The sequence below is a fragment of the Drosophila arizonae genome, chromosome 4, assembly GCF_054131065.1.
Source record: "Drosophila arizonae isolate 15081-1271.41 chromosome 4, UAZ_ARI_1.0, whole genome shotgun sequence".
NCBI classification, from domain to species: Eukaryota; Metazoa; Arthropoda; class Insecta; order Diptera; family Drosophilidae; genus Drosophila; species Drosophila arizonae.
In genome coordinates this window covers 463,555-476,683 of record NC_142924.1, presented here as the reverse complement: position 1 = coordinate 476,683, position 13,129 = coordinate 463,555, and the positions used below count along the sequence as shown (strand labels likewise).

General features: G+C 46.9%; 2 protein-coding genes across 2 annotated transcripts in view; both read right to left on the bottom strand.

Annotated features, from left to right (window-relative positions):
• The window catches only part of LOC108614174 (SEC14-like protein 2), an 88,661-nt gene extending 83,431 nt beyond the window's left edge, over positions 1–5,230 (bottom strand). Inside the window, exons 1-2 of the mRNA XM_089468536.1 lie at positions 3,003–5,230; positions 2,848–2,934 (exon numbers count right to left, since the gene is read on the bottom strand). The gene's annotated coding sequence lies outside the window, so the exon portion shown is untranslated. The remainder of the gene's footprint in view (positions 1–2,847; positions 2,935–3,002) is intronic.
• A 136-nt stretch (positions 5,231–5,366) lies between these two features.
• Positions 5,367–11,497, bottom strand: SA2 (Stromalin 2). The gene is made up of 8 exons (XM_018009019.2): positions 8,766–11,497; positions 8,580–8,709; positions 8,346–8,519; positions 8,080–8,281; positions 6,508–8,021; positions 6,159–6,449; positions 5,577–6,075; positions 5,367–5,514 (listed from the first exon to the last, which is right to left on the bottom strand). Exons 1-8 carry the CDS (start codon positions 8,840–8,842, stop codon positions 5,474–5,476), a joined length of 2,928 nt encoding a protein of 975 aa, XP_017864508.1. The 5' UTR covers positions 8,843–11,497; the 3' UTR covers positions 5,367–5,473.
• Positions 11,498–13,129: the final 1,632 nt, after the last annotated feature.

The window sequence follows — 13,129 nt, the reverse complement described above, 5'->3', positions numbered from 1 at the left end:
GAGCTTCTGCTTAGCCCATTGATGGATGCTACTGTATTTGAGATATAGCGCCAAAGTGCGATAGGAGCAGGAGCTCTACAGCTTTCATTTCTTTTGTAATCGTCATTAACCATATCTTTAGCATTACATGAAAACTTTTAATTGCTCTGCTCCATAATTTTACCCACAACTAAAGCCATTTCATATTTGATAACCTCTTGATCATTCCTGCGTGTGACACTAAAACTTATTTGTTATTTCATCATTTTTTCAGTCTTGACAAAGTTTTTTATGGCTCAAGCTCAAGAATCTACTTGCTCCGCAACTTGTCTTCGCTTTCATTTGATAGCCGTCGAAGTCAGCTGCTGTCACTGGACAAAGTTCAAAGACCCATGCACAAAGGCGACAGCTGATGCTGAAGATGAGGCTGCTGCTGCTGCTGCTACTGCTGTATGCTGTTGCTCCTGTGTTAAGGACCCATTTTCACTTTTATTGCCCTGAAATCGAACGCCTCAAAAATATATAAACCAACACATATAGAGAGGAGCAAATGAAAGAGAACGCGCCAAGTCATCATAAAATGCCAATGTAATGAAATAAATTTAACACAACATTTGTTCTCGGCCTCTGCCTCTTGGCTCAGCTCCTGTCACAACATTTGGCATGGACTGCTGAAGAGATGCAGTCAAAGGGAGAGAGAGAGAGTGAGGAACCCATAACAATCAAAAGGGCACACAAAAATATTTTCAATAATAAATCTATTTGATGGGCTGCTGTTGCCTTTTGCTTGAGCCACATTTATCAGGGCGCATCCCAGTTTTATGGGCCATGGGCCATGGGCCGCAGGATGCGTTGACAGCAGTCGCAGTCGTTAAAAATCACAAAACGACGCACATGATTAATTGTGCAGACACAGCCATTGGGGGATTCTTCTATGTATTGGGGATACTCGAAGTCAGCTGTTGGCCGACCAAGCACACCAAACCACTTGTCACTTGCCATTTGCCTCTGGCCTCTGGCCCCTGCCCCAAAGCCCAAGACATTACTTGAATATTTTATGCACATTCTTCTTTCGAGTTTGCCTCGTTATTAATTTCTGTCCACTTCTCCATCTGTTGCACTTGCTCGCACAAACTCGCCCTTTCGGCCAGCTGACGGCCTGCCGGTGGTCAACTGACCAACTACTCAACTAATTTTCCAATTTGTGGTCCGTATCAGACTGATATAAATATCGCATTTAATTGAACTGTCCCTATGTGTCGAACGCTTGACCTAACCCAATAAACCCCAGCGACCTTCATATATTATCAGCTATATGATCTACAAAGCATATCTAGTGAAGCATAAAAGACTATAAAAATAACAGAAAATAGATCGAGCAACGATTCATGGGAAATAAAAAATGTATATAAATTGTTTCATTAACCAAAAACTTTACACTCGAAATAAAAACCACAGCCGAAGCTGAATATCTAAAAGCGCTTTAAGAAATAAAATAAATTTGTAGGATAATTCAAAGAAGTTAATTCATAATTCATATAAAAAAAGAAAGAGGAGAGAACTATCTGGAGGAATCCGAATATTCCAACGAGATCCAACCTCATGCAGCATGCCATAGGGACATATGTTCCCTCTCTCTAGAACGAATCCTGTCTCTCTTTTCAATTGGAATCTGAGCATCTGTTAATAAATCAACACTCGAGAAAGCAGCAACGGCAGAACGAAGAGAGAGAGAGAGAGAACCCCTTGTAATTGCTTAATTAAATTGCCACTAAAGTTATAATTTGTGCCTGACTGAGTGCAAAGGATAATGCACCGATTGTTTGAGCATCCTTTTGTGAGCAGCTGGCACTAAATCAGATTTGCTGACAGGGCTTAACTAATTTCAACCCGGCCACAATTCCGGCTGCACTTGAGCTGAACTGATTCTTTGTGCAGCTTGTGCCACTCACTCGTTCTCTCTCGCTTTGTCTCTCTCTCACACACACGGCAGATCCTTTCAAGTGGATGCTGCGCGTGCGTCCCAAGTGTACGCGTGCTAATGGGGAGCAAAGGTGCAGACCAGGGATCAATGGAGCTGCGCGTTAATTTATGCGTGTCCTGCGCAGCCTCAGCTGCAGCCAGTCCCTACCTCGCCCTTTGTGTGTCAAAGGACATGGCATATGCACAGACGGCACGGCACAGGCGACATGCCGACACATGACTTTTGTTGACACAAGCAGCCAGGAGCAGGAGAGTCCCTGCATGGCTGCGTCTAAGTGGTATTTATTGGTTTGCCAAGCGCTGGCGACGGCTGCCTCGGCTGCATATCCTGCGCGCAAGGATTGAATTACGCGCTGGCGACACATTTGTAAACAGGCGAATGATTTAGTTGCAGGACTACCGGCGCAGGAGCCAAACACACGGCGCGCCTTATTTGCACGCACACACACACACACAGACAAGGGTGGAAAGAAACAGAGAGAGAAACAATAACAAGGACAGCAAACAGATTGCGGACAATACATGTGCCGGCATGTCCTGGCATGTCCTTGACAGATCCTTTGCCACACTCTGTATGTTTGCTGTCACTCAGACGGACAGAGATCACAAACCTGATTGACAATCTACAAATTTGTGTATTTATCAATGAAAAGAACGCTTGTCAAGGTACAACACCGCGACAGCAAGGAGGAGAAAGGGAAATGTTGATGAATTGAGCGATTGATGTTTTTACACGCAAGCAGACGCGCCGCAAACATGAGTTTAAATACAAATGTGTGCATGGACATACATATATTATAAATAGCTACATATGTACGTAAAGCCTAATTAATAAAATTAATTCTAAGCACTTTTAAATTGTAAATAGAAATGCGTTCCACATACCTTATTGTGATCCACAAAATGGCCTTCCATTGGTATTTTGCATCACTTTCACTGCGATCTCTTTTATGATTATTTTATTAGGGCCATCTAAAATTGTATCAAAATGTTTATACAAATTTCGTGTTGTAATTCTTTCTGATTGCTCAGCAACTTACTTATAATTAAAAATTTCCTTATCGTAGGTATTTTGCAGAACTTTTGCTACGGTCACACTACGCCTAAAATGTTATGCAACTTTCCTTTCCTCTCCTTTATTGCTTTATTATTGCTTGCAGCTTGTGTACACTGTACATCATGTTTTCACACTTCACATGTGCACTAACGAATGTTTTTAACACTTTTTACATATGCAATTAATGAATGTCGAACAATAAACAATTTAACTTGCGAAACGCACACTACACACACTGCAGCGCCGCCCGCTGCGCAAACAACGCAAAGAGAAAACCCGCGATGACTGACAAACACAACAGCAATAGCGATGGGATTACACAATTGAAGCGAAGCGCCAGCCGATTAATCCGACTCAACACACACATAAGCACACACACACACACGCATACAAACATGGAAACATTGCAGTGCCAATTGCGCTGCGACAGGTCGAAAATATTGTTGATCGCGGGCAAACATTGGGCGTATTAATAATTTATGCGATTAATCACAGCAAAGGTTGTTCCAATTGCGCGGAAATTGACATGCTTTGGGGACTTTTTCTGCAGCCTACTTAAAAAACTGTCACAATTAAATGACTAATGCCCAGGGGCTTTACACTTTTTTGTCATTGTATGTGTGTAAATATGTACGTATTCTTTACAAGCCCCTCGCAGTTACATACATATGTACATATGTATGTAATATTTGTGGCATTTCCAATAAGCTGAAGTTGGCCGAGCAGGAAAAAAAAAAAAAACGAGCTGGAACGACTGGCTTATAACTGATCCTAGTGAATGGCGATTCTGGAAGCGATTTCCTCGCGTTTTTTAACGCGTGCAAGTACCCCCAATTGCACTTTTTAACCGAACCCACAAAAAAAAAAGAACTAAAATAGAGCAATAAATTTGTGTTAATAACAGTTGCGATGGCCTGCCTTAACGGGGTAGCCGCCAGCAAGTGGCCATAAATATGGCCAAATGGGTTGACAGTTGGCAGCGACCAACAAAAAGGAGACCAGGAAACCCTTCCTCGAAATGTGAACTCCCAAATAGTTGTGCACCACAATTTGTGGCCAGAAATTTGATATGAATCAAGTGCCACGTGTCGCCTTTGCGAAATTTAGGGAACGCTCCTGCTGCCCCTATATACATGTATGCCAGCACGACAGATGCGCGTGCCCAAAAAAATTCTGTTCTGTTACACTTTCTCGTTTTAACTTGGCCAAAAAACAACACACAAGAACAAGAAACTAATCGCCGTAGCGAGGCGCGTTTATCGCTTATCGCGAGCAGACATCAGCGAAGGCGTGTGTGTGAGTGTCTATCTGTGTGTGTGTGTTGGAGGCGGCAACGCATCTCGTTAAACCGCAACCGTTGCCGATGATTCGAATCGCATCAGCCCATCTGTGCCGCTGGCTGTGCCCCGTTTTGGCTGTTCCCGTTTGCTGAGCGTGAAATGCAAGCAAGGACTTCCTCCTCTCTAGCGGTTGCCCGTTACGCGAATGTGATGTGATGCGATGTACGTGTGTGAGGGTGGGGGCAACTACCTGCCAGATCGGAGATCCGTTCCAATTTGCCTGCCCAGCTGTTACTCGCGCCTGCTGCTTGATGCGGTGATGCCCAGCAGGCTGGCAACTCTGCCTTCTGATTGATGTGGAGCTGCCTAACGAGCTGGCAACTCTGACCAGCTGTGAGCGGAATACGAGCGAAATCTGCTGTTAGCTGACCGCTGCATCCACATTGTGTGGATGACGTTTTATGACGTCAGAACTTTAATGTCTTCGGTGTACTCAATGGCTGCGTAATGCGACACCAGCAGCCGGACACTTGGCATGTGCCAAGGAAATGGACATGGAACACGGTCACCCAAAACCAAAAAACAGAAGTGCCTGCGAGTCCACTTGGATTACATGCCCAAAAATATGTATTTGACCCACACACACTTACACACGCACACCTTATAGCGAGTGTCAAAGGCCGTGTTAGGCTCGTGCACAGCCTTTGACAGGCGCTGAGCGGGGCTCTCGCCCTGCCACTGAATCCCGCCAAGCCAAGCTGCGAGTCAATTTGTCCAAATTGAAAATTGTTGAGCAATGGAAATTCGATACATTTGGCAGCAGCTGCTGCTGCTGTGCCCTCACTTGGCTGCTGCTTGAATGCAGCCCGGCCACCCTGTAACCCAGCCGAGCTCACACACGCACATGCATGTGTATGTGTGCATTAAGCTGTAAATGGCAATCGCGCTATACAAATTGAATACGAATTCAAAATCGAATTCTGCTTTGACTGCGCTTTTCATTCAGTATTCAAATTTCGATTTCGATGTGTGCGGCTAAGTAACGAAAAGGAAACGATGGAAAGTAATTCAAAAAGAATTTGCAATCGTTTTAAAGATCTTCAAAGGATTTTTCGTTATTTGATCTGTACATTGTTATCCGTATAGCCTTCGCAATGCCATGTAAGGAGTCCATTTAGTCCACCACATTACTAGGTAGATTATATAGATCATCCCCTGCAAAAAAAAGTTAATACTTCATATATATATTCTCTATATATATTTATAGGTGAACTTACGTCGGCAGCTCTGCATTAGAGCCAGTTCCAGGGCATTGCGATAGGTGAGCAGTGGCAGCCAGTCGTTAGTCTGGCTCTGAGGCAAAGTCCCATGATCGAAAAGCTCCAAGGATTTTAGTACGTCCATCATATCCTGAGCGAGCAGCTGAGGTACAAACTGCTGTATGACAGTCAAAAAGAGCAGATCTTTTGGAGGACGCGTGTCATCAGCGGACACGGCCTCCGCAGCAAATCGAATGCCAGCGCGATGCAGCACAAGCACTCCGGAGCGCACCTCCAGCTGCTTGGTATTAAAGATCTCCGCCAGCACATTCGCCAGCTTTAGGAGATCAGCAAAGTCCGAGGAAGAAGCAGCCAGCTGAGGATCGGGAAAGGCGAGACGGACGCGCTTGTAGACCAATAGACAGGTATGCATGAGGGTCATGCCGAAGTTCGTGGGATTCACGGACAGGCAGCGCTCCAGCGTGGAGCGCATAATGTCGCCAAAGACCGGATAGAACTAGAATAGAGAGACGGGCAGAGATTAGTGGGGAATCAGGCAATACTACTACACTATATATATGTATATGTATATCCACTTACACTGTCGTAGTACTGCAGCACAATGCAGGCGCGCATTACTGGCATCACATTGTTGAAGACCAGCTTACAGTAGCTGGCCAGGAGGCGCCGCTTGCTCTGCAGGAGTGAGAACACCTCCGCTGGCAGCAGCTCAGCGATGCCGCCATCAAAGACAAAGCGGAGCACGAAGCTTTCGATCAGCTCATAATCGTTGATGTTTGATTTGCACTCCAGGGAACGGATTGGGGTGCTGTTGCTTCGGCGCAGCGAGTCCGAAAAGAGAACAAAAATGTCGCATGCGTAGGTGAAGGCCTGCAAGGAAAAGAGCATGTGTAGAGGCAGGAGCAGGAGCCGAGCTCTCATAACTTACATCGCATTCCATTTGGATCAGGGAGCCCTGCTCGATTAGCTGAAAGCAAACAGATAGAAAGTTGTCCAAGCGTCGACGCAAATTGCGACACTCTGCCGACACATCCTTGCCTGCCCTGGCAGCCTCCTTCAGCCGCATCAAATCCCAGGAGAAAGATACGTATATAGTAGTCAAATAAAAGGAAATGGACTCGGCCGACAGGCAAGATTCGCTATCTTGTTTCCCGTTGCCCCAGTCGTCCACTGCGTTCTGCAGCTTGACCAGAGCATTATCGGTCAGCTGCCATTCGTTTAGATCGAAGCGTGCGTAGAGCGTGGACAGCAGCCGAAGCGTATCAAGCAGACGTTTGGCATTATCCTTCATGGGCACGCGGGAGTTGCCCGCAATGGACAGATCCCAGGCAGTGGTTGCGATCATGTAGTTCGTCACAGCACTGTTCAGCAGCTCCTTCCGATGGTTGCCGTGGCTCACGTTTAGGCTGTACAAATGCTTCAGAGTCATGGCGCCCATTTGCAGCACCGCATTATCCTGATGCTCGAACATAATGTCCTTGATGTGCTCGAGCAGCTCGCCGAACGGTTTATGCTGCAGCGACATAAACTGCGGCAGCTCTAGCAGATTGGTCAGATCCGGATTCGAGTCGCGGTACTGCTTTAAAAGCTTGGCCAACTTACTTAAGAGGACTGCGGTAGCTTTTTTCTTGGCATTCGGCTGGGCTTCGCGCACCAGCTCCTCCGCGTAGCGGCCAGGTGGAATCTCCCCAGTTACGGCCTGCTTGATGGAACGCGTGAGAATCTCAATGATGGCCGAGCACTCGGCGCGATCCAAGGACTCCGGCAGGAGAAGCATAGAGACCATTTTAGACCAATCTAGAACAATATCATTGCGTCCATAGTAGGCATCAACTAGATAGGCTGCATGTTCATGCTCCTCGAATCGAATGAAGAACCTTGCCAGAATCAGTATAGCCTCCTCTCTTGAAGTCGTCTCCTTATAGCGATAGGGCACCACATCCGCGGCTGCCTGTGCCACGCCCCGGTGCGCTGCAAAGACCAGCTGCTCGATCACCTGCAGCATGGACTCGTCGAGCATCAAAGGATTGGCCTTATAGAAGAGCCCCAGTAGCTCGATGGCCATCTGTCCTAATTCGCTCTCTGCGCTCATCGTCAGTCCCAGCAGGGTAATCCTATACGTGAAGCCCAGCTCAAGGCAAGCAGCGCGCAGCTCCGGATTCTTGTAGAGCTTGAGCAGCGACATTAGGCAGCATTCAACCACCTTCGCCGCGTTATCCTGCAGCGCAAGGAACAGATGCTTCACATAGTCCGCAATCAGACAACGTTGCGGATACTTCTCCAGCCACAAGCCACACTCGGAGAGGCACAGATAACGTATCTCGTCGACCACATCGATGGAGCGCTCCAAGAAGACACCCTCAAAGAGCTTCGACCACATATCCTTAAGCTGCTTCGTCTCCACGCTCACTATGTCGCTCAGCGTGGTCATCATCTTGAGAGCTAAGAAACAAGAAGAATGATCTATATAATGCTCTATAGTGTCCGGTAAGCTACTTACCAATCAGCGTGGAGGTGTGCCTAAAAGCTCGCACCTTCGAGTCCACACAGACCAGGAGAAAGGCAATTATATTCTTCGAAAGCATATCATCGAAAAGGAGGCCAGCGTTATGACAGAGGCCCATCAGGCACTGCACAAATTGGCCAATATTACGAGCGTAACACTTGCCAGTTCTTATGACCAACGGATAAGACAACCTCTTCTGCAAGTGTATTTATAGAGAAATGTTTGTAAAACATATAAAGTGAGGTTAGCAAAGCACTTACATTACCAAAACGGGCTGTTGCCGCTATGAGGACCTCGCTATAGTTAACCGGGAGTTCTTTTCCGCTGGGCATTTGATACTGACTGCCACTCGCCTCCAGGACGAACTGCATAAACTTCACTAGAGCCGCTACTGGCGCATGCCTATATAGCCTTATCCAGCTTTCGCAAATATCCTTGAAGAAAAAAAGGGAGCTCATGATTATAATGCAGCAAACCATACCTGTTTTACTCACCTGCTTCGACTGCTTGCCATTGCAAACAGACTCTAGCAGGGAAATGCGGGAGCTCGACACAAAATCGTCACTGGAACTTTCCTCCAATGGTGCCTCATTCTCCTTGTTGCTGCAGTCGCTGATGCTGATACTACAAAATGGTATGGAAATGTCCAGTGTTACTTTATAGTAATCTAATTGTTTTACCAAGATGTGTCCATGCTCTCAGCTTCATCGACTTGCGTGGACTCCACAACTTCGATTGTATCGTCTTTGCTGCTCATTTTGGATATTGATAATCAACAAGAATTTGCTCAAGTACAGCACGTGCTAAAGCTGCACAGCGTTGCCAGAAAGCGCCAAATGGCGAAAGCCGATTGTGAACTCTTCAGCAAGTGAACTACTAACGAACCAGTGAGCTTTTGAGCGAAAAATAGCCATACAACAAAAAATGTGTGCTGCATGTAGCCAGGGACTGCAAGTGTGAGTCCATCCCTAAATCATATTCTTAATGAGCATCAATGCTTTCATACCCTTCCCACGAATCATCATGAAAATGCTAAAATTCTGCATACGCGTGGCAAACGCTTTGAGGAGTTCAGTTCGGCTGTTATAGCATATTGGTTCTCTATATGAGAATGTATCCACTTGGAGCACTTGCAGCGCACTGACTTTGTCGTGCCATATTTTCACTGCCCGAGCCTATAGAGACGGAGCTGAACAAATACGAATTATAGTGGCCGCTCATCAGCAAATTTTCGGGAGTAGAACAAATTAGCTCTGCTTGTTCAGTCTATGTGCTGTATGGTTAGTGGAACCAGTGAGGTTTTGAGCACAAACAAACAAGTAAATATATATAAATTGAGCTTTACTCATGAAAATAGTGCTTATATTGGTCCTTGAGCTTCTCTTTTGATTTCCCAACAGTTACAGCTGCAGACTCTCTCTTCAGATTGAGCGAAATTATATTGTTTAACACTAAATAGCTGTTGAGTCAATAGTTTGTTTCTCTAGCCCGTTTCGGGTTTTCCCACCGCTCTGTCAAATCGTGTGTATTCCTGTGATAATTCAATCCCGCAACAGGGCCAATTACGTTGGTCAGTGCCATTATTCCCACAGGCCGGGTCACTGCAGACAGCCTCAGTCAGTCAGGTAGGTAGCGAAACAACAAACAATTAGCTCAATAGCTCAGCCCTGCTCCTCCGCAATGATACACAAACAGAGCGCAGATTGGGCAGAGCCACTTGTCGGGGCGTCTCAAAAGAACTGAGCGCAGCGAGATCTGAGAGAGAGGCCGCCGCCGCCGTCGCCCGAGCAGTCGCCTACGTTGAGGTCGCGTTTGAGGCTAACAAGGACCAAATAATCGGCCTCTGCCTCCCAAAAGCCAAACACAAATATTGACGTTGCTTATCGCACGCGATCGCCGGAACCACACGAACCACACTAAAAACACAGATCAGAGCACCACCGCCGACGCTGCCACCGTCGATCCGTCGATCCGCCGATCCGCCGATCCGCTGACCATGACCACTCGAATGACTTGGCAAGTTGGCAACAAATTATTTCAATCTGCGCTGATGACGCGGCTCATTCCGCGATGATAAAAAGCTGGCGATAACATTTCGTTTCGGGCATTCCTGGAAGGCAGGCACAAATATTGACGCCCAGCTCATGAAAATTGGCTCAGCAGCTGCCGATTGTCGACTGGCGATTGCCGACTCCTGCTGCTGCTGCTGCTGCTGTTGCCTTGATTGAAAGATCAATCGAGATCAAGAGAACTCAGCTGCTCCCCCTTCGAGCCGTAATTGGACTCGAGCCATGGTCAAGCCAGTCAGCCATTCATTCATTCATTCAATTGTTATTCATATTCAAAATGTTTGCCTTTTGTACTTTGGCCGTCGATTCAATTCCATATTTGATATGTTTTTGGCATTCAGCCTCGAAATCTGACCTTTGCATTTGGTCCTTTTGTATCGGGCAGGGAATTAGCCGTTGTCCATTTGGCCAGCTGCATGTGGCGCTCCTCACATTTACGCACGTGACCTCGCATGCAGATGAGAAGGACTCGAATGGCAGCGAATGGTAAGGCAGCAGGCAACGGGCAACGGGCAGCGGGCAGCGGGCAGAGGGCACACCTGCCCAGCGGGTCAGCTACTGTATGATTGACGTATCCTTAGCCCCTAGCTGGTCCTTGGCCTCATTCAGTTACTGTTTCACTTTGATTAACAATGGCAAATGTGGCAAGCAGCCGAGGCATTCAAACTTTGTTGCATTGTTGCTCAATTCAATTTAGTTAGTTGCAACGAGGCGGGGCACAAACAGCAAGCAGTTAAAACCGCAAGAAATCATGGCGAAAGTTAAGATTGAAAAGGATAAAGTTTCGCTCAGCCAGGACTCGGCCAAAGGCGCTTTGCGCCAGTTATGTGGAAATGCGGCTTTTGGGCTAACTTCCAGCCTCACCCAACCCTCTGTCTCCCGCCTCCTCCCTTCTCCCTACACGCTCCTCCCTTTCCGATTCTCGACTCCAACTACGCAATGAGTTAATTTGTTTTACAAAATTGCTTTTACGACTGCCACAAAATAAGTTTTTTGCTTCCAATTCGATTGCTTAACTTGGCTTAGTTTCAAATGTGGCTTGCTGCTTAGTTAAGTCGTTTGGAAACATCCCTTGGATTAGGTTTGTAAAGAGACAGATCAAGTAGAGCAATTGCCAAAAGTTTCGGGCCGCAGTAATGGGGGTGTATTGGTATAATGGTTTATAAATGAGCGAAACTTTAGAAATTCGAGGCCTTTTATAGATATTACTCGCAGTACCATTTATAAAGAAGAAATAGAACTGATTTTGTGTGATATTTGTGTAAGAGAACCAGTTACTCTCAGGCTGGGAGTCCCAGCTCCTATTTCTATCCGTTTCTCAGTCCCATCTTCTTCTGCCCACAAAGTAAATCCTACATCACCCACCTTCTCCCTCACCCTTGCCTCCCCCTCCCCATCCCACACGAAGAACACTTTGTTTGCCTAAAATATTTCGTGACAATATTAGAAACCTCCCTAAAAGGGGTTAATCGAAACGAAATGCAATATGATTGTATGATTATATACTATATTAAAATAAAACCTGCATTGTTTCTATACAAATGCAATTACATTTATTTCCGATAGAACTTTATTGTATTCCCCCTGCGAACCTGTTCCGCATGTGCCACATTCACTCAGCTGTCACAATTTTCGGAAGTTTTGGAACTGTTTCACGCCCACAGGCAGCTCCGGTAATTAACCGAAATAATTGTAGCCAAGGCAATGGGTCGATTGTCAACAAACATGAAAATCAGCTCGGCATGTCCAGCCGAGCAATCCTAAGTGGGTCAAATGTGGTAACTGAAGCAGCCACAGTAGAGCAACTATTGCCCACAGGTCTCCAAGCAGAGCAGTAACTATATATATGCATGCATAGATGTCCATATGTCTGCCCATATGTATCTAGTAACGAGCATGTTAGACCTGCGAGGGCGTTGCATAATTAATCAAAAGCGGCACGCGGCAAGCGGTGGGCGCCACAAAGCGAGCCGCCGCTGCCGCCAATCCCCAATCTCCAATCCCGGCCAGCACCTGGGGGCCCGCGGGGAGTGAAAGCGTTTGGGCAATTGCAGCTGCATACAAATGTTGCCAGGCCGAAACGCCTTCTTCCGCATTTAATGACAAAACACTGAAGCCGCAACGGATGTGGACATGTAACCCAGCCGCCAAGTCATGTGGGTGCCAAGCAGGAAGCTAGTCAGCCAAAAATGAAAACCAGTTGACTGACTGACTGCCTGAGTGCCTGCCTGGCTGATTCCAATTCATGAATATTGGCAAAGGCGTCGTCGACGACGTCTTCGGTGGATGCACGATGAGTCACTGGCTGGCTGCAATTGCTCCTAACAATTAGTTAGGACCGGCTTGCCAAGTTGGCCAAGTTAATGTCGACTGACTGCCACAACAACTGGCTGCTAATTGACACACCTCGACTTTGGCCAGACACGTTGGTGTTTGCCTCCAATCACGTGCTGCGAGCAGAGGCCAAGACGAAGACGACGAAGACGAAGACGTAGACTCCAGCGACGATGACTCATCCGGCCTCAACATGTGCCAAACGCCAACCCAGCTTAGCAGCCACAGCCACAGCCACAGCCACAGGCGCAGCCACAGCCATTGCCAGCGCCTTTTATGAATGAAACGATCCACACGAATGTCTGCAAATGTCTGCAGCTCGGAGCTCCAGACGCAGTTGCTCCCCCTGCCTCGCCATCTCCCTCTCCTATCTATCGCTCTCTCTTGCTCCTCAGCTGTTGCTGCTCATTCAATGTTTCTAGTCGTCTACAACTTTTGCCTTTATAGTAAATCGTGTTTTGCATGCGCGAGTAGGTTGCCCGTCCACCGGCCCAACTCTCTTCTCCTGCTGCTCCCTCCTCCCGCCTAGCCGCCCTCTGCAGCAATTGGATTTGAAAAATTCATTCATGAAAAGAGAAAAAAGAGCTGGCTTGGCGAGTTTGCAGCATTGCTCTTTGGACATTGGAACCTGCACAGTCGAG

Coding starts and splice junctions, on each gene's coding strand:
- SA2 (XM_018009019.2), bottom strand. CDS start 8,842: ATGAGCAGCAAAGACGATACAATCGAAGTTGTGGAGTCCACGCAAGTC. Junction 8,520..8,579: donor ATGGCAAGCAGTCGAAGCAG/GTGAGTAAAACA, acceptor TTTTTCTTCAAG/GATATTTGCGAAAGCTGGAT. Junction 8,282..8,345: donor CAACAGCCCGTTTTGGTAAT/GTAAGTGCTTTG, acceptor ATACACTTGCAG/AAGAGGTTGTCTTATCCGTT.